Source organism: Seriola dumerili, unplaced genomic scaffold (assembly GCF_002260705.1).
Source record: "Seriola dumerili isolate Sdu_G_001 unplaced genomic scaffold, Sdu_1.0 BDQW01000068.1, whole genome shotgun sequence".
Classification (NCBI taxonomy): Eukaryota; Metazoa; Chordata; class Actinopteri; order Carangiformes; family Carangidae; genus Seriola; species Seriola dumerili.
In genome coordinates, this window is record NW_019174323.1 from 4,055,659 (window position 1) to 4,081,040 (window position 25,382).

Here is a 25,382-nt window from a genome sequence, read left to right on the forward strand (position 1 = left end):
TCTGACACATGACTTCTGTGACATGACATGTCCTGTCTGACAATCTATTTTGTTGTATTGCTCTGATATTCCTCATTATACTTTTATCTAAAGAATGTAGTTGTTAATGATGTAAGCTCTCACAGCAGACAGTTGGTCAAACCACTAGTGCTCTCTCGGAAATATTAATATGTATTGTCTTTTCTTTCCCTGACAGATTTTTCTGTAGTCTGGTCCAGGGCATCTGCTACAGTCATGTTCAGGAACAGCTTGAAGATGCTGCTGACGGGGGGGAAGGCCAACCGCAAGAGTCGCAGCAGTGGTGAGTCTGTCTTCTCATGCCAGCCACAAACAATGACGTATCTGCCTGTCAGCACACAGAAGGTGTTCACTAGTTCCTGTCGGTATATTTTTAGGAAGCAGAAGATGAAATGTATTTTGGTTCTTAAAGAGTAATCCGTGACTCCTGGAGACCCCTTCAGACCTGTTTGGTGCTTAAAATAGGTCTAAACTTACTCATCATTTGAGTAGTTGTGACTCCTGTTGGGAGATCTTAAAGGCACAGTATTGCATAGTAGGAGTCTCTCAATCAGAACAATAACAAAAGAGAAGTTTGGTAACGTTGTGAAATAGCATGGGATCATGGGAGTTGTTGTCATCACTGAGATCAGCTTCTCCTGGTTAGGATTCCTTCAGTGTTGATCGTTTTACTGGCAGTTATCGACAGAGGTACCAGGTGATTAAATCTGGTAAAAACACTGAATAAAGCAGTTTCAAATTAAAAATCTGTGTTTCTCCGACAACGTTTAGTGTACATGACGTCTCTGAGTGGGTGGGAGCAGAGCTGTAGCTAACTACAAAGCTGACGTATGCACAAAGGGGATATGACGCCATTGCCAGGCGACCGAATGAAACAGACCATTACTTTGATTTCAAATTACAGATTTCTTGAGGTTTGAAAAGTGCTGGAAACGTTTGGGATACTGTAACTACACATCTCAACAAAACGTAACCCAGGTTAGACATTTTAATGCGGAGAAGTTACATATCAAACCTTTAACACCAGTTTTCCACCAACACTTGTAGCATGCTTTGACCATGAACGTCATGCTGTACTATGAAGATTTTTCCATTATACATTTACTGCAGCCAATTTCTGAGTTGCCCTTTATCATTTAGCCTTGAACAGCCATAATGTGATGCTTCCTAACTCAGCCAAGCTCTCATGATATCAGTTCAGTAGTGGAGGAGGTTCACTGGAGGTTTGTTTCACTACGTTCCTGTTCCTTCCTTCAGCTGGCTGATAAGAACCGCACTGTCTCATGATCGCTTTCCTGCGCTGTGCCGTCAGAGCTGTGATTAAAGGCATGTTGATACACTGCACAGCAAACTCAATGCTTCCTGCAGCTGTTTTACAGTAAAAGCTTCCCACCAGTGAGACACTTTTTGTCCTCAAATCACTCAACAGATCAAGCTTTCAAGGTCTTGCCATACATTTTTGTTCTTGTTGTATTCAAACATGTTTTTATCATGCCTGGTACAGTACATAGGGTGTCTGCAGGTCTTAAAGTCTTGAAAAGACACTTAGAAAGTATTAAGAATTCTTGAATTTGATTTGCTAAGGTCTTGAATGTTTTTCTTGCCTGCTGTGGACAGGCAAATTAGTTATAATCCTTTTATATCTTCAGACACATCTACAAACTAAAAGTGGGATTGTTGCAACTGTTGCGACTGTGCACGTAGGAGGCTTATCAATCCTTTATTGTAGAGTTTCAGTCACCACCTGCCTCCAGAGTTCTTGCATGGGCCTGGGCTGCTGCACTGAATGCACCGCATGACGCACAGGAGTCACATAACGTCACCTTCATTCACTGAAAATGAAATGAAGTTCTAGGATAATTCCACAATAACCGTGCGGTAATGATGGCAGAACGTTCACAGCACAACTCGGCAGCGGAGAGAGTGAGTTTCACTCCGAGCAATCTAAAAAGGCCTGTTGAGAAATATTTTGGTCAGTAGATTGTGGACGTTTTATGGAAGGTATGTAAGCTAGAGTTAGTGTAGCATTCCAGCGCTAGCAACCAGAGGGCACATCTTGAAGATATGCACCCAAATGAGCAGCTATACAAGTAGTTACCGCTCTCATTGTATTGGTTTGCGCAAAAGTAGATATTCAAATGGTTTGAACCTGTGTGTTTATTGCGAAGGAATATCCAAACATATCATTTTTGGCCAGTTTTGACAGTGTTACTGTGTGGTACACAGACCAACCTGTGCATCCCCCTTTTCCCCTACACTCAGGTGAAATGACTATTAAAAAGCAGAAGCCACGTTACTCTGGGGTCCTTTGGGGGAAAAAAAACACATGAAACCTTTTGTTCCTTCACATGCATTACTGCCACTCAAGCCTCATAAAGCTCTCACTTACAGGAACAGGGCCTTTGATGTGGTGTAATCCCAGCCAAAAGCAACACTTGGGAGAGCTTTGACCGCTCATTTTGGAATGGTGCGGCCGTTCTTATTCGAATCTAATAAGTTTCGTGTTATTGCCTGGTCAGTGTAACAGCCTCCGCTCTCGTAAGAGTCTCCCCAGGATAGGGTCTTTTATTACGGTGTGAAAATGTGCCTTCTAAGGCTTTCGTCCAGCCGCCCACTCGATTTGCACAGATGAATTAATTTTTTAAAGCCTGAAATATCGCACACTATATTATGTCACTGCCTTTTCCCTCAACTTAGCCACTCAGCGGATGTGTTTATGAAAATCAGTCTTTGCAGGTCTTTTTGCAGTAGTTTGGGAGGTTTTTGCGGTGTCGCATTGATACAGTCAATTTCACCAAGTAGCCCAAATGAATGTTTGACTCCCATTCACTGGTTTGAACCAGATGTTTTGAAATGCAGAGCAATGTATGTGCAACTTTAGCGGTTGTCATAGAGTTCTGTGGCAACCTTGAGATGTTGAGTTAAAAACCTTTAATAGCTTCACTTTAGCAGCCAGTATTCAGTTTTTTTTTAGTGTTATGATGTTCCTTCCTTCTTTTTTAGACTTCAATAAAAATTAAAAAAAATCCCTCGTTTGATGTTTGACTTCCTGGCTTATTATTTATCTCACTTGACTTAAACTCTCCTCTCCTCATGGAGCTGGGTCATCAAAGGAATTGAAGATTTTGTTTTTTACTGTTACTACAGAAACTATGTGTTGTAATTCTCAGTGAAATCACACTTTTTGTCACATTTTTCTAAACATTTACAACATTTAATTGGCAAAATATGATAACACAGATCAACTTGTGTCACAGCTTTTCACAAACGCTGCTCTAGATTCTTGGATTTTGGGTTAGCAATAATCACCATTAAACTGGTTGAACTGCTTTCATCCTGTATATATACATATACAGTGCATATGCAAATATCTACCGTTTCTTTCATGTACATTGTGGTGACCTTCACTCCGAGGCTTCAGGGCTGAAGTGAACTTGCTGCAAGCAAAACCCACCTCCTGTGCCTTCAGTGTGTTTGTGTGTTTATGTGTGAAGTGACGAGCAGACAGACCGAGCAGCAGCAGCAGCAGCAGCAGCGCATGAGTGGAGTACCCTCCAGTGTTGTGATATCTGTTGCTGTCACTTTGCGGGGAATCCACTCCTCCCAGCAGACGAGTGCTGCTCTTACAATCTGGCTCCTCCACTGAAACATCTGTATCAAGGCAGTTTCCTACATATCTGCGTGCTCCAACAGACACCACCACTTTTTTTTTTAAAGCTTTATTTAGACAGATAATTTACACTTATGTCATGAAGGTGAGACCCACCCAGATATAAATACACGCAAACATGTTTTTCATTTAGCTGTTCCGTCCCTTCCAAGGACATCCGAAGGACTGGTTCTAGCAACTCCGACTTATCAGCTTACGACAGACGGAGAGTGCTCGAAAGCCACATCCGTCTGCTGCTGCTGTGGGAGGAGCCCTCGGCTCAGAGGGAGGACTTGCCGCTCTGAGAAACTGCCCCCTGTACGTGGACGCAATGGCCGCTGAAATTGGTCTTCGGTTCAGATGTAAGATCGCGGGATAAGATGATCATCCTCTGTGTTTGATGCAGTTACAAGCAAGCTTCTGGCTTCAGGAATGGCAGAGCTCCAGAGGGGAACAGGCACGCTAATCTGAAGACAACAGATGAGCCAGCTGTCCCCTTGATCTGCACTGGAGAAATTGTTTGAGCCCCAAGTTACTAAGCCGGTGAATGGCATTTTTTAAATTGAATAACACAGATAAGCGGCTCTGATTGTGACGATGCAGACATGTACAAATCTCTGTCACGGGAATGGGGTGTTATCTTGTGGGAAACTACACTGTGCAGCCTGGTTTGTCCTCAGACACTATCATTAATAGTTTGAGTCAGTCTGTAACTTGCTGCTATTCTTCTCAGTCCAGCTACTGTGCGATTAATCAGCCGCCATTCAAGCTCTGAAGTGAATGTTCACTTGAGAGAGCCTATAATCTCACAACCTGAGATTCCGGCTGTTTAAACAAAAAGGACAAATGTCTTGGAGCTACTGCAGCAGCGGTGTTTAGATATCAGATACGCTCTTCGTCTTTTCGTTAAGACACAGATCAGACTTCAGCGTGTCGTATGTAAGGCTTTCTCTCCGACAAAAGTGGCCCATTGTTACTGTTGCCTACGGCGGTTTCATGTACAAGTATACTCGCCTGGAAAGCCGAAATGTGAACAAGAAGGAAAATGTCCCCTCATGGTCTCGGATATTACACTGACTTTCTAGCTTGAAAATAGAGAAGTGTGTCAGGCATTTGTTTCATTTTTGTGGTGTTATGGGTAAAGATTTTGACTGCCTCTCTTTCTTGTTCCCATCACCAGGGGTGGAGAAGTGGGTCTAGACTTGAAACAAAGTCAACAGCCTGACACCGCAATTACAGTTTATGGCATTGGCTGATTGGAAAATGAGAAATGGGGTTGAAAGGTTGGGGTGTGTGGACAGCGAGCTGTTGCATGACTAATACGCGCCGAGAGGGGCCCGAGTGTGGAAATCGAGGAGCAAGATGTAGTTTACGCGCACGTGCACATCCTCATCGGGAGTTGAAACTAATGTGGATTAACAAGATTTTGTTTTTGTTTTTTTTTAACTTACTGGAAAACAGAATAAAAAAAAAAAAAAAACGTATACCGGCTCATAATATCCAGCTTCACTGTTTTAACCCATGACACGTTGGCATGCCGCATCATCAGCGCTACATGGACCCACGTGGGGAAACCAAATAGAAATGCAAGTCATGCTTCACTTCACTGCACCTTATGTTTAATTTATCTCAGCTGCTGTTCGCAAAAAAAAAAAAAAAAAAAACCCTTAGAAAAATTAACTGATCTCTAGCATTAATAGTCCAGACTGTACCTGGACCTCGTTATGTCATAAATGGTGGTGAACAGACAGAAACGGGACAAGAAGAGACATCTTGTTTCCTAATAATACGGGACTGTGCGGCTGCTGCGTTTCACTCAGTTTTTATTTGAGGAAACTGCTAAAATTCAAAGTAGGACACAAGCTCAATGCACTTCTGCTTTAAGTTGTATTCATTTTTTGATGGACCTGGGAACTGGATGGACCACAGTTACAAATGATCTTGTACAAATAAAGAAAGGCCACATATTGTCTATACAGACTGGGAAGTTTTTTTTTTTTTTAACAGTTTGCAATCAGCAGATGTATTTAACTGTTGAAATTCAGCTTTTGGATTCAAAATCTGCACTCACACAGTGATTAGTCTGCTTTCTTCTCATGCCTTAAGTATGAAGTATGCATTACTTCCAGCTATCTCAGCGCTGTTTGTACGTGTTGTGCCGTTGATGCACTGAGATGCTTGCAAGGTCGATGGTTCGACACTTGACTGATCCAAATTGGCCTCTGTAGATTGGAGAAGACTATCTTGCCAACCTGTTCTTCTGCAGAGATGAATCACGCTGGCTGTCATTTGAGAGCATTTAAAAAGGCAGAGATATACTAACTTAATACCTCCTAATACCTCCAATTCAAATAAGGGCTAATTAAAAACGTCAGTATTCTACTGAACACAGCCCTTGCATTGTCAGCCCCCCCCCCCAGCAAGGATTCATCCACGTTCCTCCCTTCAGTCAGACGTGGAACGTTCCAGTAACTCGACAAGTCTGAAGGCAGCAGGTGCTTGACAGGAATCAAATTGCTCCCCCCTAATCACGGCACTCTAATTGATGGCTCATTTTCCACAGTGGTGGGGAAATCTAATTAGAGATCATCAGATCAGCAAACATGCTTTGAGCTCTAAGGCACAAGGAGTGACACAACAGCCAAGCCTAATGCAGTGTAAATGCAATTATTGTCAATCTTAAACTGCAGATAAGCCCACTTGCACAGGGCAATTCTAGTAAAAGTCAAATAATAATAATAAGTTTTGCCTTTTCAAATACTCCAAGTATCTTTCTGTGTGGATCAATGGATGTGCTGAATTCAGGCATTCATGCTTTATTACTTAGATTTGAATAATTCTACAGTTTGGCTTCTTTGTGTTTAGAATATGACACAGGAACCTAAAGTGCCTCGCTCTAACTACCATTATGTTGTTAAGTATTCCTCTGCAGACTCATTATAAACCTATAATTACTGTATTTCAAAGATTTTAGTGGTTAAAAAGATACACAACCTTGTATTCTTTCGATCTTCTGGTATACTTAACACTGTTGATGGATGGAAGGTATGGACAAGAACTAGGTACGTTTCAGTTAATTAAAAGTGAAAGACTTGTAGCCAACACATAAAAGAACATTTAGGTTGCCGACATCTATGAAAAAACTAACACTGAGGACACGTGGGCCTAATGCATTAGCAAGCCCCCTCTTGACTCTGATGTAAATCAACAGTTACATCCAGATCTATTCAGTCAATCATTTGCGAACCATCTTTGCAGCCTTTATTTAGTTCGTTTTCATGTTTGCTTATGTATCTGTGATTGCTTTTTATCTGTCGCGTACTCTCTGCACTGTAAAATCTAATAAATGCAATGGGGGGGAAAACATATATGCAGATGTTGCAAATTTACATATATATTGCTACTTACATGCAAATAAAGCTATGGAATATCTAGGGAACATTAGCGACTGCATTGACTGCATAGAAATGAATCATTCCAGTGAGTAGAATATTATCAGATAGATGTGAGAGGCCACAGGAGGAGCAGCAGCAGCAGCTTAACATGCACTGATTCTGGCTGATCTCCACAGTGCGACAGATTGGCACCTACTGCTCCACAGAATGGCCCCTTCCTTCCTGTATTAATGAACCCGGGAGGGGAAAAAAAAAAAATGAATGGAGGGATTTCAGTGGATCAGGTCCTGTTAACATGCGGGAACACTGTACTCCTGCAGAGGGATATCATATTTAGCCCTTCATTCACTCCAGACTAGAAAATGTTCAAGTTACTCTGGTTGCAGACCCAAATAATACCTATAGATACATTGACATTTTGGGATCTGATTGATGCTCTCTATATTTTAGGGCTACAACTTATGATTTTTTTTCATTATCCATTAATCTGCTGATTATTTTCTCAATAATAGATTCATTGATTGTTCTAAAAAATACCAGAAAATTGTGACAAATGCCTGTGAAACCTCCTAAAACCTGCAGATGCTTTGTTTTGCACAACCAACAGTCCAGAAAGCTATAAATATTAAATTAATTGCAACAATATAAAACAGAAAAACAGCAAAATGCTCGCATTAGAAAGACTGGAGCCAGAGAAGTTTAGGAGTTTCTGCTTAAGAATGACGATTAATCAGTTGAATAAACAGTCGCAGCTCACCGGCCAATCATTTCAGCTCTACCTGATTTGTATTCAGCTGATGCTTGTGTTTTTCTGTTGTAATATTCTGCTGCTCTCTGGCTACTGCAGAACGTACATTCATTTGTAAACTCCTTTTTATCTCACACCACGCCTCAGTAACCTCCATATGTCTTAATTCCCTTTAAACGTGAACATTAAGATGCTGAGTAAACACAGATTGTAGCCGGCAAAGCAGACAATGAATCTGTGAATCAATATGGCGCGCAGCTGTCGAGAGGAGCTTTAACCTTTGGTTACTAAGGACAACAGCCTGATGTCTACAACATCCTCGAAGCTTTGCTGCGATGTGTCATCCTTCAGCTTTTGACATTTATTTCTGAGCTGCCTTTACGCGGCGGTGACTGATAAACGCACTGTCTGCCAGAGTAAAGTTGCTGAATCAAGAGTCTGTCCGACTATGAGATGCCTTCTTATGTAGATATATGCACGAGTATAATCTGTTTTCCTCATCAGAGCTCAGGAGGTAAAGTGTTTACGAAACTGTCAGAAAGTGCTTGTTTTCGGCTCTTGAGTTTGTCTCTTCCCCCTGAGGATCGTCTCGTATAATTTTCTCTTCTCTCTAGAAAGCTCATTATCATTTATCAAGTCTGTTAACTCTGTCTGTGAACTCAGTGTGGAGTTGGCCTGCAAAGGTTTTAAGAGTGGCGACGTGAAGTGGTCCTCAGGAGGAAGACCTCATCACTTCCTCGCCTGTGGCCTCATCAGCTTTCTCCCAAAACAACAAAGAGCAGGAGAAGTTAGTCCTCGCCTCGGGTCAGAGCCGGTATCACCAGTGTCAATCAGGTGGACGACACGGCCCCTCGAACCTGCCAACCTCATCAGCAGGCACCTGTGGCCTCGTTGCTGGGTAACCATGGTAACAAAGCTGCAGCAAAACGAAGAGTGTGCTAAAGGTCAAAGACAATTCAGACGACCCTTGGAGAGGGCCGGGGGGGTGGTGGTGGGGGGGGGGCTGAGAGACGATGTGCCCGAAGTGTCAGCAGCGGCACTCTCCTATCTCGTAGAGTGTGGGAGGCACTTATGGTCCCATCATTACGGCTCAGTGGTGCCACTTGATGCACATACCACCCTTGTCACAGCCGCCCGAGTGACCTCCTTAAAGTCCCTCAGGCTCAAGAATGTGACGGTTGAGTCACGGTTAGCTCTGGATGACATGGTCGAAATCAATATCATCATATTAAAGAGTAACTTAAGTCTAGTTAAGTCTTTCCAGAGAATATCAAGAATCCAATCCTCCACACACACTTCATGATCTTGAAGTACGAAGCAATGTTCACCACCATCAGGACATATAAACGTGTTTTAGATCGTATTTTCTTTTGCATATTTTCCTAGAAATATGGTTAAAATTTGAGCTACATTCAGATACAGAAACAAAAAAACATTGCTACTGTCATGACTTATTGTTTAATGACACAGTAAGACGTCATTAACGTTTTCAGTTACACCCGTGCTTTCCCTACTGTGACAAATCAAAATGTCTACAGTGAAAAATTGGCTATTTATTTATGTTTTTCCTTTAATTTGTTACCTGTCTTCATAAGGTACATGCACAACTTTAAAGATGAGCTTTAAAGACAGAACACAGTCATTGCTAACTGTTGAATAAAAAACACAATACTGTCAAGTGCATTCTTTGCTGTAATAGCAGGCACTCACTGCTGCTAATGGTGCTCAGCTGCACATTGTTCCTTTTGTATCACCATCGTCGCAATAATCACAGTGAAGCACATCCTCTAATGGCTTTTTTTGCTATAGTACACTCTGATGTGTGAAAGATGGCGTGAGTCATGTCTGAGTATGTCGAGCCACCAGTCTGCCCTCCATATTCAGCAGTTCTGGATTGATTGCCATCATAAATCTGTATTAAAGGCCTGATGCATGTCTAAAATCAGTTCAGTGCATGTTAGCCCTGAGACTGCCCTCAGCAGGGTCTTTGAATATCCCAGTGAGGCTGACGCTGGCGGTGGTTTTTTGACGACTCTTCACACCTTATTCCTAGTCATTTAACTTCTTCGTGTAGAAATACAGTGACATTTAGATGGAGACCAGGGCGAGAGTCCCTGGCTGCGTCTCTCTCATGCAGCTCTTTTGTAAAGGGAACCGTGCTTTCCAGTTCTGGCAGTAGGGAGTGGGCAGCATGAAGCGTGGGTAAAGAAACGCTGGTCTAACCTCTCCTCCACTCTCTGATCACAACGTCAATAGTGGGAACTCTCACTTCTGTTCGCTCTGTCTCCGTGTGTCCACTTCCCTTCCCCTACCTCCCGCTCTACTCACTTTCCTGCTATCCCTTCTATGGACTTTTCCTCTTTTTAGTTTCCTTACAGGAAGTTTCCTCATTTCACTCAGGCTCTGGGTAGAAAATTGTACAGAGAGTAGACTTTGATGGTGTATTGTAATGTGAGAGCATGTTGCATCTTTACACTGGATCTGTGTCAACTCTCTATGTTCACTGTTGGATTGAAGGGACGTGTTCATGGCTGAAGTGTGACTGATGTTTAGCAGTTAGCAGCCTTACTGTGACCTAGATCTAGTGTCCTTTTCTTAGGTGGCAGCTGAGAGGGATAGCGTTGACAGTGTTTTATGGTCATGGAAAGTGATAGGCCTCAAACATGTGATCACTTACAGGTCAAAGGTCAAGGTCACGGTGGCGGTGTGCAGCCTTACTGTGATTGGTTGATTAGTACCTGTGCCCTGATTGGTTGGTAGCCTGGTTGGTTGGTTTGTACCCGTGCTCTGTTAATTGATTTGTAGCCATATTCTGATTCGTTGGTTGGTTTGTAGCTGTATTTTTGATGGGTTGATTTGTATCTATTCTGATTGGTTACTCGGTTTGCAGTTGTATTTTGATTGGTTGGTGTATAGTTGTGTTCTGATTGGTTGATTTTTGGCAATTTGTATCAACCAATCAGAATAAGACTACAAACTGATGAATCAGAACACGGCTACAAATAATTAATTTGTAATAATAATTCAGTTATCAGTTAATTGAAGAATTACTTCAACTTCAGATCATTTCATACAGGCAGGTGCGGTACCTGCTGCTCTTCTGTTATATGTGAACATGCGTAGAAGTTGTGTGTCTGTCTACATACCTCACATAATGTTACCCTGTGCCCTTGGTGGCAGTGTTGCATTTACTAAACCTGATTATACAGAAAACTGAATTTTCAGCTCCTGGAAATTAATCTTAACGTGAAAATTAATTTGGGAAATAAATAAACCTGAAAGCACTCAGAAACCACATGCATGCACCTCTGCCAAGTCTGAATTTATTATTTTAAAATGCACCTAAAACTACTGTAATTACTTGTTCCTTGGCCTGTGGCCGAACTTTCTCCCACATTTCATTCACATCTTTTAACAAGCTTCAGAAATGTCCTGCTAACTAAGAGGAACAAATGGGAACAAAAATATAACCTCATCCATGGTGATAATAATAACCTTTGTGTGTTTTGCAGGACTCACCCTAAAAATCCTGGACATAATTTTACAACCAATTAACAAGAAAGAATGACACATTGTGGTAGACTGTATGATGCAGTTCATGATAAAATGCATTTTAGAGGTCGTTTGAGCCAGTTCCAATCCTGAGGAGCCCTTTTTCTCTACTTGTTACCCAGGACAGTAGATACACTCAACATGTAATAGAGATTTTGAATATAAGTATTTCTGCAGGCTTCCCTGAGCTACTGTTACCCATAAGCCCTCCCACTGTGTCCCAACACACAGTACAATTTCATATATCTTCAGAGAGACACATTTCAGCTGTAAGTCCCTGATGGGCACTGAGCTCCCTAGTGTATTATTTCTCTGTGATATTGGATCTTTTAAGATGTCGCCTATATCGATGTCGTCCATATCTATATAGAAGAGACAGGTAGACTTTAACAGTGTCTTCTGTATGACTAAAATAGAATAAAGAGGCTATTTGAGACATGGCGTATTGAATGTGGACTCAGGAGAATGGATACTGTATATATGGTGGTGCATAAACCTGCTTCCCTTCATTTCTCTCTTGTACTATCTCACCATTATTATATGATGCAGTTCTAGGAAAATTATTAAATGTTCATGTTTTATGTGGCTGTTGTGTTCGGCCCTGAATGAAAAGTATAAGTTAGGGCTGAACCATTTGAGGAAAATGTGTAAACATGTGTCTAAAGATTATTAACCAAGATACAATTTATACCAAACATAATCACAAATTTCTCTTGATACTACATGGATAGAATCTGTGAAAGTAATCCACTTGCATCAGGTGCATAAGTCAAAGAGAAGTTAACTTCTTAGTAAACTTGGCTAGTTTTGACAAATCAAAAACTGATATTACTTTTAGAGGTGTATGTGAGATTACTGACTATTGTGCAGTTGTAATCATGACACTTGAAAGTGGCTTTAACTAGCAACATCTTCAAAATTGGCTAGTTTTGGTAATTATAGCAAATGGCTGCTAAGTCACATCTGACAATGATACAATTGACCGCTCTGTACTTTGGCCACCTATGCTAATGCTAACGTTAGCTTCACAGACTGACAGCACAGACCGCTTCATTGCCCTGAATACAGGGGGTCCTGATTTAGAGCTTTTGAGGTGATAAGCTCACCTCCACTCTTCAGTGTTTAAGTGTTGTTTATCCAAGCTATATGCTAGGTAGTTGTCTGAAACTGACATTAGGCAATCACCTAGATCATTACTCTAGAGAGCTCACCATCTTTGTCCATCTTTCAGGACATACAAAAGGGGTTTCCTGGAAGATATTTTGACATGTCATGGTAGGACAGGCACAGGTGTGAATAGTAAAATTAATGATAGCTGAATTCCAATTAGCTTCTTCCTTCCTGATATTGTGCATGCTGGCTCCCTGTCACGCTTTAATAGAACGTGGCCCTCGTTAAAGTTATTAGCAACACCTGTGCCTTTCCTACTATGACTATCTGCTGTGAAACAGGTGTTTGGTTATGCAGGGAGCACATTAACCAGGCAACAGTTTCTTCTTTTCTTTGGTCAACTCGTGGAATTAATGGAATTGGGTACAGTGGAGTATATTTTTTTTGGCAGTGATCACCTGTGAAATCAACAGATACCGACTAAAATATGTACTTCCTACAACATGGTAAGATGCTGTTAATTGTGTAAGGTATAATTAATATATAGCATATACGTTTTAATATATTTTTATTAACAATGTAGTTAAGTGGTTGATCGAGTGTAGTGTAAAAGGGAATATTACCTTTTCAGTTCTTTTCTGCTCTGGAATTTTTTTCTTTCACCTGTGTTGTTTTTGGCCACATGGCTCTTTTTTTCATTGACAATTCTTTGATATAACCACTGTACACTGTCTGCCCAGCACCCAATGGTAGACGGACAAATTTAGTGACTACCTGGTGAACAAAGTGGAGCATTTAGCAGCTTAAGAGTCAGATATTTCCCTCAACAGTTGGTGGAGACCAAAAACAGAGCTAAAAGGAGAGGTGGCCAGAAACATGCTAATATTGCTCCATGTCTGCTGGGTGTATATCAAGGCAACTGTTTGCTTACAAATTCACTATATCGACTTTATTAGGCGATCATTTGTGAATGTTATGTTTTACAGTTTGTTTCTGCTGCTCCCAGGTGGCCAAAACTATTAAGCAATGCAGGCTTACAATCGGTGCTTCTGCGGTTTGGATATTTCCCTCTTTCAAATCATGATTTTGATATTAATCATTTCATTCAGCCTTAGCATGATTGAAAGTAGAAAGAGCAATCGCTCTAAGAGATCGCTGGCTTTGAAAGAGTTAAGGAATTCTACCATGGCTGAAAGAGGAGAGAGAGAGAGAGAAGGAGGATGAGGGAGTTATTGCCGCCAGAGAGCCAGAGGAGGTGGAGGAGGAGGTGGAGGAGGAGGGGGAGAGAATGAGAGCGAGAAAGAGTTGCCTGTCTGCCTGAGTGTGTGTGTGTGTGTGTGTGTGTTGTGTGTGTGTGTGTGTGTGAGTGAGTGTGTGAGTGTGTGTGTGTGTGCGTGTGTGCATGCGCGGCTCAGTGAGTGTATGCGTACTGACACCTGGCGCTCGCCCTTCCCCGCTGCTCACATTGTGGAGAGCTCTCTGCCTGTCTGGGCCATTCTTTACCTCGCTCTCTCTCCTTCTTTTCCCTTCTATTCCCTCCCTCTATCTTCTGTCCTCTTCTCTCTGCCTTTTTTTTTCCCCCTCATGTTGTTTTTTTTCCTCTCCGTGCCCCTACAGTCTCCTCCTTTTGTTTAGGATCTCCCTTACTATGGTGCAGGATTTTTATTGCCTGGGCAGACGAGGCGCTCGACTGACAAAGGTGAGCCGGATGAATCAGGGCGGGAGGATGGATGGATGGATGGATGGAGGGATGGATTGCATGGATGTAAATGATTTAAATGCTGGGATCTCTGAATGCTGATGTGAACATAGGGAGTGGTGGAAACTGGCTTTGGAGAGAGACACTATTCATGAGGATTCAGCTGTTAATTGTCTGCTATGATTTTGGTCGTCTCATGGTGCAGGTCTGAGCAGCTCTGGATTTCCAAAAGGCACTGTGTAGGCGTCTCGGGGTGTACTTTAAGAGGTGAAGGGCTTAAGTGTGTGATTTAAGAGCAGTGCTGAGGGTCCGATTTTTGACTGGCGTCAGCAGCATGTGTCAGAGCCTTTCTCTGACTGATTTGTTTGCTCTGTTGTGGGTACTCTGCTTGGTGTCACCTTGACCCAGGTGGTGGGCTTTCTCAGCAATCAGTGTCTTGCCGGCATCGTGCCACACCTTGGACACTTTGTGTGTGTGTGCGTTGCTGTAGATAGACACTGAAAATAAATTTAGAGTGACAAAACTGGAGAGGCTGTGGTGTCTGACAGATGGCCATTAGAAGAGAAAATTGTGTGAGCGACAGAAATGAAAGATCAAGTATGTCTTGATGGTGATTCACTCTGTTCTTCATGAAATATCTGTCGCTCTTTATGTCCTCAAGTTTATTAATAACACCAAGTCTCTCTGCTTGCTCTTGGTGATTGGTTTCCTCAAATTTATATCACCTCTCCATCTTTTTTTCCCCACACTCCATCTGCCCCTCTCTAGAGTTGGGTAACAAACCTACAGAGTTTTTTTATACTAACCAAAAATGTATGTTTATATACTGAAAGCTTCCTTTGAAAGCATGGTTAGATTGTAGTTTTGTTTCCTTATTTTTTTGATCAGATAGTTCCAGATTTAGATCAGAATTTGGCTAATTTTAGATGTTTTTAGATGTTTTGTTTAGGATTTCCCATTAGGATTTAAAACTTAAGAACTCTGGCTCCATTTGTTAGAAGGTTTTATAGAAAAACACAATTCAGAAAAGTGTTGTTACGGTTTTGGTGCTGGAACTCGGGTAGAAATAATATCAAAAAAACGTCAAACAGTAACCAGTTTGACCTCTGTCTTTCCTCTCATCCATTAAAAACACTCAAATGCTCCACAACATTTTCTCTCTTCGCTCTTTGCTCTTCACCTTATTAATAAAACTACTTGAACAAATGTTCATATTTTTTGTGTAAGTTTTTTGTAAGTTTCCAAAGTTGAAGATCCAAACAAATGCTTTGTCATATTATTAGTCTTGCTTTCTCGATCGGATATTTCCTGATATAAATCATAATTTTGTATAGGATATTTCTGCTGCACTACAACCTGAATGTTATACACGATTAGTCAGACAATCAGACAGGTTGCGCATAAGCCAAATGTTTATCCAGATGATCTAAAATGACTTTATTTAAAGGTAAAACTGAAAGTGAGAGCGCCTTAAATGCTGTCAGCCATTCCTCGTTGCACAGGTAGACGGGTATGTTCGGTTGAAGTTAGACCCGGAATTTGGTTAAACTGTGGTCTGCAACTAAAGATTAGTTTAACTGTTGGTTAATCTGCTGATTATTGTCTCGATTTGTTGATCGATCACAGTTTACTAAAGCACTAAGTGACCGACAAACAATCCAGAAGCTAAAGATATTCGATTTACTACCACATAAGATGAAGAAAACCTGCAAATTCTCACAATTATTTTTGCATTTTTGCTTGAGCTTACTGATTAATTGACTAATCATTTCAGCTCTGATTAGTCTGATGGATATTTACCAGAGAGAGTTTGAGTAATGATTTTTGTGTTTAACCTCATTTTCTTCGTAACATGTCGTAATGAGTTTGGGTAACCTGGCTACTGTACCTTTAAAAGTCATGATGGGTTAAACAATCACCTCGCAGCTTCATCCTCAGCAAAGTAAATATCAAAAAATAACTCAGATATCAGCCCCATTGGCATCGCATCTGAAGATTTCTAAAGATATCAGGCCAGCTCACCAGTCATCTCCTTCCTCTGTCACTCTGGTGCCTTCTCTCTCCCCCTCACTCTGTCATCACTTCACTTACTGTAACTGTTCCTCCTCTCTCGCACACTCTGTTACTCTCTCTCCCACCTACTCAGATATTTCTGGAGAACAAAAGGAGTCAGAAGAGAGGGAGATAAAACAGTAGAGCAGGGAAGGCTTAATGTACCAGCCCTGCGTAGGCTAATGAGTCTCCACCACTCCATCCCTTCTCTTCCTCCCATCCTCCTCTCCTCTTTCTCAAGTCCTTCTGTCTCCATTTATCCACATCATCTCATAACCAAACTTGTCCACCTTACTCCGTTAAGGTGCTCCCACCTTGAGGTAATTTCCCTCTCTGTCTTTGTCCTCTCTATTCATCACTGCTGCTTCTTTTCCTCCTCCTTCATCCCTTTTCATCAATCCATACGCTCTAACATTTTCATCACAGTTTCTTTTTACATCCATTCTTTTTTCTTTTCATTCCCTTTTGGAGTGGTTATTTTCTTCCTCCCCTTCATCCTCCTTTTTCTTTTTTCTTTTTTTTTTTTTTTTTACTCAAGTCCCACTCATCCCACCCATTCATCATCCATTTATTCTCATTATTACAGGTACTAACGATTTGCCATCCCTTGTCCTCGCTTTCATTTGTTTTTGTTCTGTCAATCTTATTTTTTCCCCCCCAGACACATCAATCCATTCCACTGTCCTGTTTTATTCCATCACTGTTTTTATTCCACAGCCCTTTTTTTCTCCCTGGTGTACCACACACTGACACACACACAATCATAGACCCCAAATCCTCCATAAACAAAACAGCCTGCTGGATTGTGCATTTGGCCGTGAGAAATATGAAATAACATGGTGGTGGCCCATTTAAATTTTTGATGCCATGCAGGACTTATCAGCCCCCCTTCTGCAGCGGCTTCCTGTTGTTCTTGCCAGTCGGGAAACTGGGCTTTCATTGTGCCTCTTGATGTGGATGGGCTCATTATTGCTGCTCAACGCTGTGTGGCTTTGAATAGCAGGAAGTGCCCTTGCTAGCTGAGCATTCTGAGGGATATTGTGTTGCCTCGCACTGAATGATAAAGGCAGCAAAAAAAAAAACACAGCGTTGCATAAGTGAGCGGTTCACTTCACAAGATCTGCAATTTGCTAAGGACCACAACAGCAAAGCGTGGACTGAGCCCACGCCAGCTGTGTGTCCAAATGCGTCTCCGCGGCTGTCTCAGATTGATGGCGGTTATCGTGCCATCCCTGAATTCAAACCTACAGTCTGTCTATGTCTGTACTTGTCTGTCTGACTGTCTGGTCCCCTCCTCCTCCTCCTCTCAGCCATGTTTTCCGCTCTCAATAGCTCTAACTCCTGCTGACATTCACTGGGAGGACAGGATTTATCAGGCCCCCGGATAAGGATAAATTTATCTGCCTTGACAGGTCGGATGATGGAGCCACACACGTGCAAGTGCACATATGCACACACATATTACAGGTGCATCCCCATGTGGGCTAAAACAATTAGTCGAATTTGAGCAATTCTGAAACAGTCAATTAATTGGTCAATCCACAGAAACTTTTTGATAATCAATTTCAAACAATTTGCTGGTTTTCAGTTTTTTATCACTGTAATTTTTATATCTTTGGGCTGTGGACTGTTGGTTGGATCAAACAGGAAGTCTGACTTCACCTCGGGCTTTAAGAAACCGTCATGAGCATTTTGCACTATTCTGTGACATCTTGTTGACCAACAATTAAACAGCTGATTGACAAATTGTTGACAGATTAATTGATAATGGAAATAATCAATAAGACCATACACCCAAACAGTATTAAGTACCCAGCAGAAAACAACACATGAAAAATTAATGTAAAATCAACATGCTGGACCTGCCAAAAACAATACGCTTCTCTCTCTCACACACACACACACACACACACACACACACACACACACACACACACACACACACACACACACATACGCTGACCCATATCCTGGAATTTGTAACCTTGTTTTTTTCATCCATTTGTGAGTTTTCTATACTCAGCAAAAACCCTTGTTTTTTGGATCTTTGTATTAAAAATTCCTTTTATGAAAAAGTTTGTGTCTGACGTTGAGCTGGTTCAGCAGTTATTTAAATTATATAATAATATAATCTAATAAAATATTGTGTTTTAGTCCGTCTTTGTGAAATATAAAACTGTAGTTGTTCACTTTGATAGAACAGCACTAAATATGATCTAGTTCAGGTGAGGACTGACCCTAACCCTTTATTCTAGACGTCTAAATATATCCACATATCACACATACTGTAATATAGGGTGTAGCCTTTCATAGTAATGATAAAAGACATCCAGCCACACACAGTAGCCTACTTTCTCCTCACGATGTGTAAGTGTTGGTGTCTGCTGTGCCACTGCAGGTTCTACAATCCCCCTGCCTCTTTTATATTTAATGCGTATTTCATTATTCAGGCCTGCTTGTTTGCAGTTGTAGGCCCATCTCCATTGCAGTTGAGATGGTATGTGTATTCTCCATGTGTGAATGTAGTTTTTTTTCCCCCCCTCCGCGCTCTCCTATCGTCACAATGACACTGAGAACAGAGTGAATTATTGCATTGCTGTGGGCAAGCAAAGGATAAGAATAACAGAGCGCAATGAAAGAGGGTGCAGCAGCAAGGACAGCCTCTGTCATATCTCTGTTTCACCTCCCTCCGTCCTCCGTGCTTCGTCTGTTACTATGGCCACAGTCAATGGCCATCTCTCCTTTTGTTTCTTCCTGTCTTCCTCTCCGACTTCCTCCTCTCCCTAATTGTTACCCCCTCCCAGGTTGAAAGCTTTGCACTCCAATTGGAATGAGGAGAAAAACAAAATGACACTTTGCCCGTCTGCCGCTGGCCTTTTTCTATCCAACATCAAACACCCTCTTTTACCGTGGTGTTTTTGTGCTCATGGCTATTTTGGAGACAGTGTGTGCCGGGCTTTTTTATCTGTTTGTTTGTTTGGCATTTAGCTGGTGCTTCACAAGGAGAGGTTGCACACTTTGGCCCATATAAAACGGTACTTAGCATTAAATCCTTATATAAATAGGTAAAAAAAATAAGCATTTTTTAACTTCAGTAAGTCTTATATATCCCTATATGAGGTGGAATCCTATCAAAACATGACTCATTTCAATGGCGACTCGAACAGGATGATTTACATTAGTCAGACGGCTTGCAGTAAAGTACATGGAAAGTTAAATTGTTATGTGTGAACCTGCGAGAGAGGAGTCAGACTTTAAATGTAGCATCATACACTAAGCCACAGCCACCACTGTGGATTGTTTGTCTGAATTTCATTACCTAATCTAAGCTTTGCATTTTAACAGGCTTACAATTTCAAGACGCCTCATTTTTATATTAAATAAAAACAAACATGGCGGTCTGTTCCTCTAAACATCAAGTTGTTAAAAATCGAATTCTCTTTGTGAAAGGCAGAGGTGCACGGGAAAACAATTGGTGCTGATGGCGTCATTATAGAGAGCAAGCTAATGCATAACTTTGCAACAAGTAGTGGCTGCAGAGTTGCTAATAGAATAGCAGTGACAGTTGTTTCAGTTTTGTGTGCGGCAGAGTTGTTGATTTTTTTTGAAGCAAACATTTCTGAAGCCCCTTGAATATCGTTCTTGATGTGCTTGATCTTCTACGAGCTAATTCATCCTCAGAGGAGCTGGCAAAGGCGAGATTAGGGTGTGGTACAAACTTCTCCTTCCACGTTTCTGGTTTTGTTGTGAGGCTTACAAATCCCCACAGTACAGAGGAGCCCCTAAGCAGCAGAAAAAAGGATCAAATTTACCTGTACGCGTCTTTAAGCCGCTGTATGGTAATAGCTCTGACTGTCATTCACAGAGGCAGTAATTTGAAAGGCAGTAAATATCTTCCACCGTAATGAACAAGCACCGGCTGCAGCAGGAGCTCTCCCTCCTCAGCTTCCCTGTGTGAATTTATCAGGATTCCAACCTTTTCTCATTAAACACTCTTCTTCGGTGCGGAGAGAGAGGCATCTGCAACCTTAGCAGGAGTCGCACACACCCTTCGCCTCACTGTAGACAGCCAAAGGGAAGGAGAGGTGACGCTGCAGACTGAGACGTGTAGATTAAGTGAAACAAGGCAACAGAATAACCACAGTTCCTAGACAGCAGGTGCAGTATGGTGGCGCGGGCCCAGCAGGCTGCCCCACATGTCAGATGGAAAATGTTTACCTCAGTCTACTTCTTCATTTGCTCACGACTCGAATAGTCCTGAAACCGGTAGTCATCTAATTGATTAATCAGGTGACATTTTAAAAATGAGAATCATCTAAAAAGGATTTAGAATATGTGCTCAATGGCTATTTACATGATACTGTGCTAAAAGACTGAAGCTAAAGCTAAGAGGTCAGGCAAAAAGTTAGCATCCTCAACAACTGATGATCCAGAAGACATAAAGCTAGTTCTCAGTGTTACAAAGGTGATGAGAACAAAAATGTAAATTCAGATTATTATTATGTTCTAACATAACATTGTTCAGCTTGTCACTTTCAATATTAGGCCTGTAAGAGTAAAGGCTTCCAGGATGAAACCAAACCAATGTGTTTGGTGAATGTAATGCTTTGTCAGGTAACACATAATTTCTCAAGTTATCACAATTTATTTATCTGACGCTGTTCACATAGAATCCCCCCTGGAGTCATAAGGATGTTGATGTGTTGCTGAGACCTATGCTAAAAAAATGTAACGTTTAATTTCTCCAAAACAGCGCGAGCACAAACACAGAGGGTCTGACGGACTGGCTCATTGAGTTTACTTCATCTATTTCTATTCATGTTATACAAAAATAATGCAACTATTTTCTGTGTTAAGGCATTTCATGTCTCAATATTTGTCACTACAGCTATCTGAGCCTCCAGAGTCCTTCAAGTGTCCAAATCTCCTCCTATCTATAACAAGTCTAAGGTAGTAAAGCTGTTCAGTGTGCACAACAACGCCGCTGCTCCTAGGAGAAATACTGTAAACAATGATTGGACAATCGCTGTTTAGGGGAGGAACTTTAGCAAACGATTGATTCGTCATTCACCTAGAAAGGATGCTGAACATTTGCTGGTTCAAGCTTCTCAGATGTGAGGATTTGTTGGTTTTCTCTTTTTGAATTTCATATCTTTTGGACTGTTAGTCAAACAAATTGAGCAGTCTGAAGACATCGCCTTGGGAAATTGGCATGTCTTTAAAATATTTCCTGACAATTTATAGATTAAATCTTTAATCAAAAAAAATAATTGGCAGATTGACTCAACCTGTTAATGAGGAGAGGTTTAAATTAAAAAAAGAGATTGTCATAGTGTTGGTTCTAGTATTAGTGATGGAGGGAAGAGGAAATGTGAAGGGAGATGATACAGGTGGGATGTCTGCCTTTTTTTTTTTTATTTATTTTTGTGGTCCCTCTGTGTGTCATTGTCAGGGATTAAAAATGATAGAAACAAAAGCATCATTCTTTACCGGAACGCCTGGAGGCAGACCGGGAGCATTACCAGCTTTTTATGTCTCTGCTCATGCTCTTACTCTCTGAGTCTCAAGGCAGCCAAAGCAAAATCCTTATAACACTTCCATTTCCGTTTGGTTATTTTTGCTGCATGCTTTTCACTTCTCTGCTCTATGATGTAACCCCAGTGGTGTGTCAGACTGAAGGTAGGAGATGCTTCATGCAGCCTCTCTTTGTTTTCCAGACTCTTATTCACTAGGTTTTTTTTTTTTTTTTTTTTGAACGAAGGCCACCCACTCAGTGCTGCGACACAGCTTTTTTCAGCATCGGATGGCAGTGTAGGAGTCGGGGCATATCACTCTTTTCTTTCTTTTTTTTTCCCCTTCCTCTCTCTCTCTCTCTCTCTCTCTCTCTCTCTCTCTCTCTCTCTCTCTCTCCCTCCTCTCCCTCTCTCTCTCTGCCACACATTCTCCATTCCTCCCTACTTCCTCCATCATAACACCTCCATCCATCCAGGACACTGCTGAGTCGTGGTGCTGTCAGCCAGAGCCTGACGCACTCAGCCACTCACATATGCGTCACCTCTCTGGCCCACCGCCGCCGCCGTGCTGTTCACTGTCCTCCAGATATACCCCGGTGGCCAGGGTCACAGGCTCTGGGCTTTTCTGGAGGGTGGGAGGGGATAAAATGTTATTTTTAAGCCAAGGAAACACGGCTTTTTTGTTGTTGAGTGTAGAAGATGATGCTTGGGGCGAGTACGCCACTGTTCAGGTGTACTGTATATCTTCAATATACAGTACTTATACTTATAGATGTGCTATCAGCAAAGCTAATATCTGCCAATGTATCAACTCTGCATATTTACTGGTATAACTATACTGGTTTTAATTGATTTTAAATGTATTATGTATTTAAATGTACATACACATTTTATTCATGTAGTACTTAAAGCTGGTGAACATATTTGGGGCATTTTGCAGCTAAAGAGCCAGATATTTCCCTCAGAATTTGGTAGAGACCAAAAATAGAGCTTCAAGGGAGGGAACATCATCATTCACCAAATGAATGATAATGTCGCTCTGTAACTGCTGGATGTGTAAATAAGCAACTGTTGCTAACAAGTTTCCTAACTTAAAAGATGATAATATGTCAACGCAATGTTCCCAACTTACTTATTCCTTTATTGCATGAGCTGCTGTTGGTAAGATTCCACTAATTTACAGTTTGCTTTTGGCATGTAGGAACAACAGATGAGGCATGGATATAACAACAAAGATTCATCTAATTGATCTGCAGTACTTTCTCAGAAATTAAATCTCTTTGTTTAGGTTGTGCTTTGGGTGTTTACCTAAATTAGAGGTAAAGCATTTACTGGCTCATCTTGGATTTATATAGATAATATATGCAAATAAGCCTAAATGTATAAACTAAACCATACGGTTGTGTGTATCGGCTGTTTAGTTGGTGAGCTTTTGAATCCCATTGGCAGATGTAACATGAACTCTTGTTATTTCAATTCGTTAGCACCGTTTTTGATCAGAACACAAACGGAGAACGATGATCATGATGTATTATACATATTTTATTTGCAGATAATCTTTTGGTTCTTGGAAGAAAATATCAATGACAACAGTCCTGCTAATAAATACTATTGTTCCTCTGATTTGTCCTGTTGTGTGTTTGAGGAAGGGTGCTCCAGCTGATAGGCCTTTTCCAATACAACAGCTTAATGAGTGTGAGCTCCTGAAACCTCAGGTTCGTGTTATGGGAAGCTCCAGATTACAGTTTTCCCATAGTGGAAAAGAGCTATGAGCATTCATTAATTTGCTTGGTACGCTCACTCTATGTGAATCCAGAGTCAGCTAGTTCAAATCCAGTGTGTGCATCCAGGATAGAGATTGTGTTGGCAGTGTGTTTTTAAATTCAGTTTTTGCTGCATTATTGTACTCTTCAGCAGGCAGTAGGCATTAGAAACATTCAGAAGTGTCTACTACCCACACAGTACACCATGTTTTGCTTGCATGCTGGCTGGCTGGGGTTTTTTTTTAGCCTTCTTGCTTGTAAAGGAGTAGGATACACACATTAAATCAAAGCTGATATGGGCATTGTCCTAAACGCAGTTAACAGCTTGTGAAACTACTGGCTCGTCTGGCCCTCCCTCTCTCAGTCTCCTTCCGACTAGACTCGGCTCAGCACACCTGCATTATGCTCTCCCCGCAGACTCACAACTACAAAGGTCCATAACAGTATCTTCCCCTCTGCTGGGAGCCCTCATAGCTGCTGCCGTTTGTCCTCCCTCAATCTAAGATTGCTTAAGAGTTGACAGGATTGTCTTTCGGCCTGTCACTGCAGGTAATACAGCCGGTGACAAACAGGCAGCGTGCCTCACTCTCAGCCTCGGCCCTCCTGTGGTATCGCTTTAAAACCAACACACGGGTGAAACATTGAGCAGCAACGCCTGAACAGTGTTTACAGATGTCAGATGCTTAAACAGTTATCAGAATAGTCGCTGATCAATTGTCTGTCAATCGACTAATTGATTGACTAACTGTTGATTGTTTTTAGTCCAGCAGGCGACAAAACCTATAATCTCAAATGGCATTTTAACTAAGTAATTATGTTCTTAATGAACACAAATTTATATTTGACCAAGTTCTCGTTATATCACAAGAGGTTTCTGCAGATTTTTGTTTTGTCTGTGCTCTTGATGGTTTCAAGTGTGTGGGGGGGGAAAGGTGATTTGAATCAGTGTCATGACAGCCTGTGCATATTCTCATTTGTCCAGGTCATAGTATCCTAAAGGAGTTTAAATCGAAAAAACTGGACTTGATTATTTGTCTGGGAAGACGTTTTTTTTTTTTTTTTTCGATTTAAACTCCTTTAGGGCAGTGTCATGACAGTTAATGTTCTGTCCCCAGATTCAAACTTGATGGATATTTGATACAGAGGAATCCGATTCCAAACCAAAGTTTTCTGGAGCTTTAATAGTGAAGCAGCACTGCGGCTGCTGGTATGTTGCTGGTGTATTTGTGCTTTTCTGTGATTTTCTGCTCCTGCTGTGTTTCCTTCACCACTTCCCTCTTTTATCTGTAATTTATCAAAACAAAAGTCTGAAGAGCTGATTCCAAACCAGAGGTGGACTCACAACCTCGTTAAAGCCAGTGACCCAAAGCAGATTACATTACACCACAGATCTACTTTTAATGAAATTCGTAGTTGGATATGTAATTGCCGAGGGGAGTGAGATGTAGAACCTCCTCATCGACTGTTGAAATCTAAATTACTGTTCACACAAGTATCTCCTGCAAAGAATATTTAGTCTTGTCTGAGTTTAGCATCCCTATTCTTGTTATGTATTGCTGTGTGTGTATGTATATACAATCTGTGTGTGTGTGTGTATGTGTGTTGTGGTTTGGATGAAAGTCTTTCCCTATTGTTTTACATTGGCAGGATGTCAGAACCCTCCACTTCCTGTGGTAGAGCGGGGCTGGCTCGGTGCAGCAGGGGAGAGACAACACTCGACGAGCTCTCCCACAGAAGACGTGCACGTGCTTATCATCCTATGCATGAATCTTTGTGTTAGCTTGCGCCGCGGCTGATGCTAATGAAGATGTCTGCCAGCTTTACATCTGAGCAGATGTCTGCGCTCTCACGCGGCTCGGTGCAGCACACTGTGGTGTTGTGAT

General features: G+C 41.5%; 1 protein-coding gene across 1 annotated transcript in view; it reads left to right on the plus strand.

Annotated features, from left to right (window-relative positions):
• The first annotated feature begins 205 nt into the window (after positions 1–205).
• LOC111219589 (protein TANC1-like) overlaps positions 206–25,382 on the plus strand; it is a 62,545-nt gene continuing 37,368 nt past the window's right edge. Inside the window, exon 1 of the mRNA XM_022742306.1 lies at positions 206–301. Within this exon, the coding sequence (XP_022598027.1) occupies positions 235–301 (67 nt within the window). The 5' untranslated portion in view covers positions 206–234. The remainder of the gene's footprint in view (positions 302–25,382) is intronic.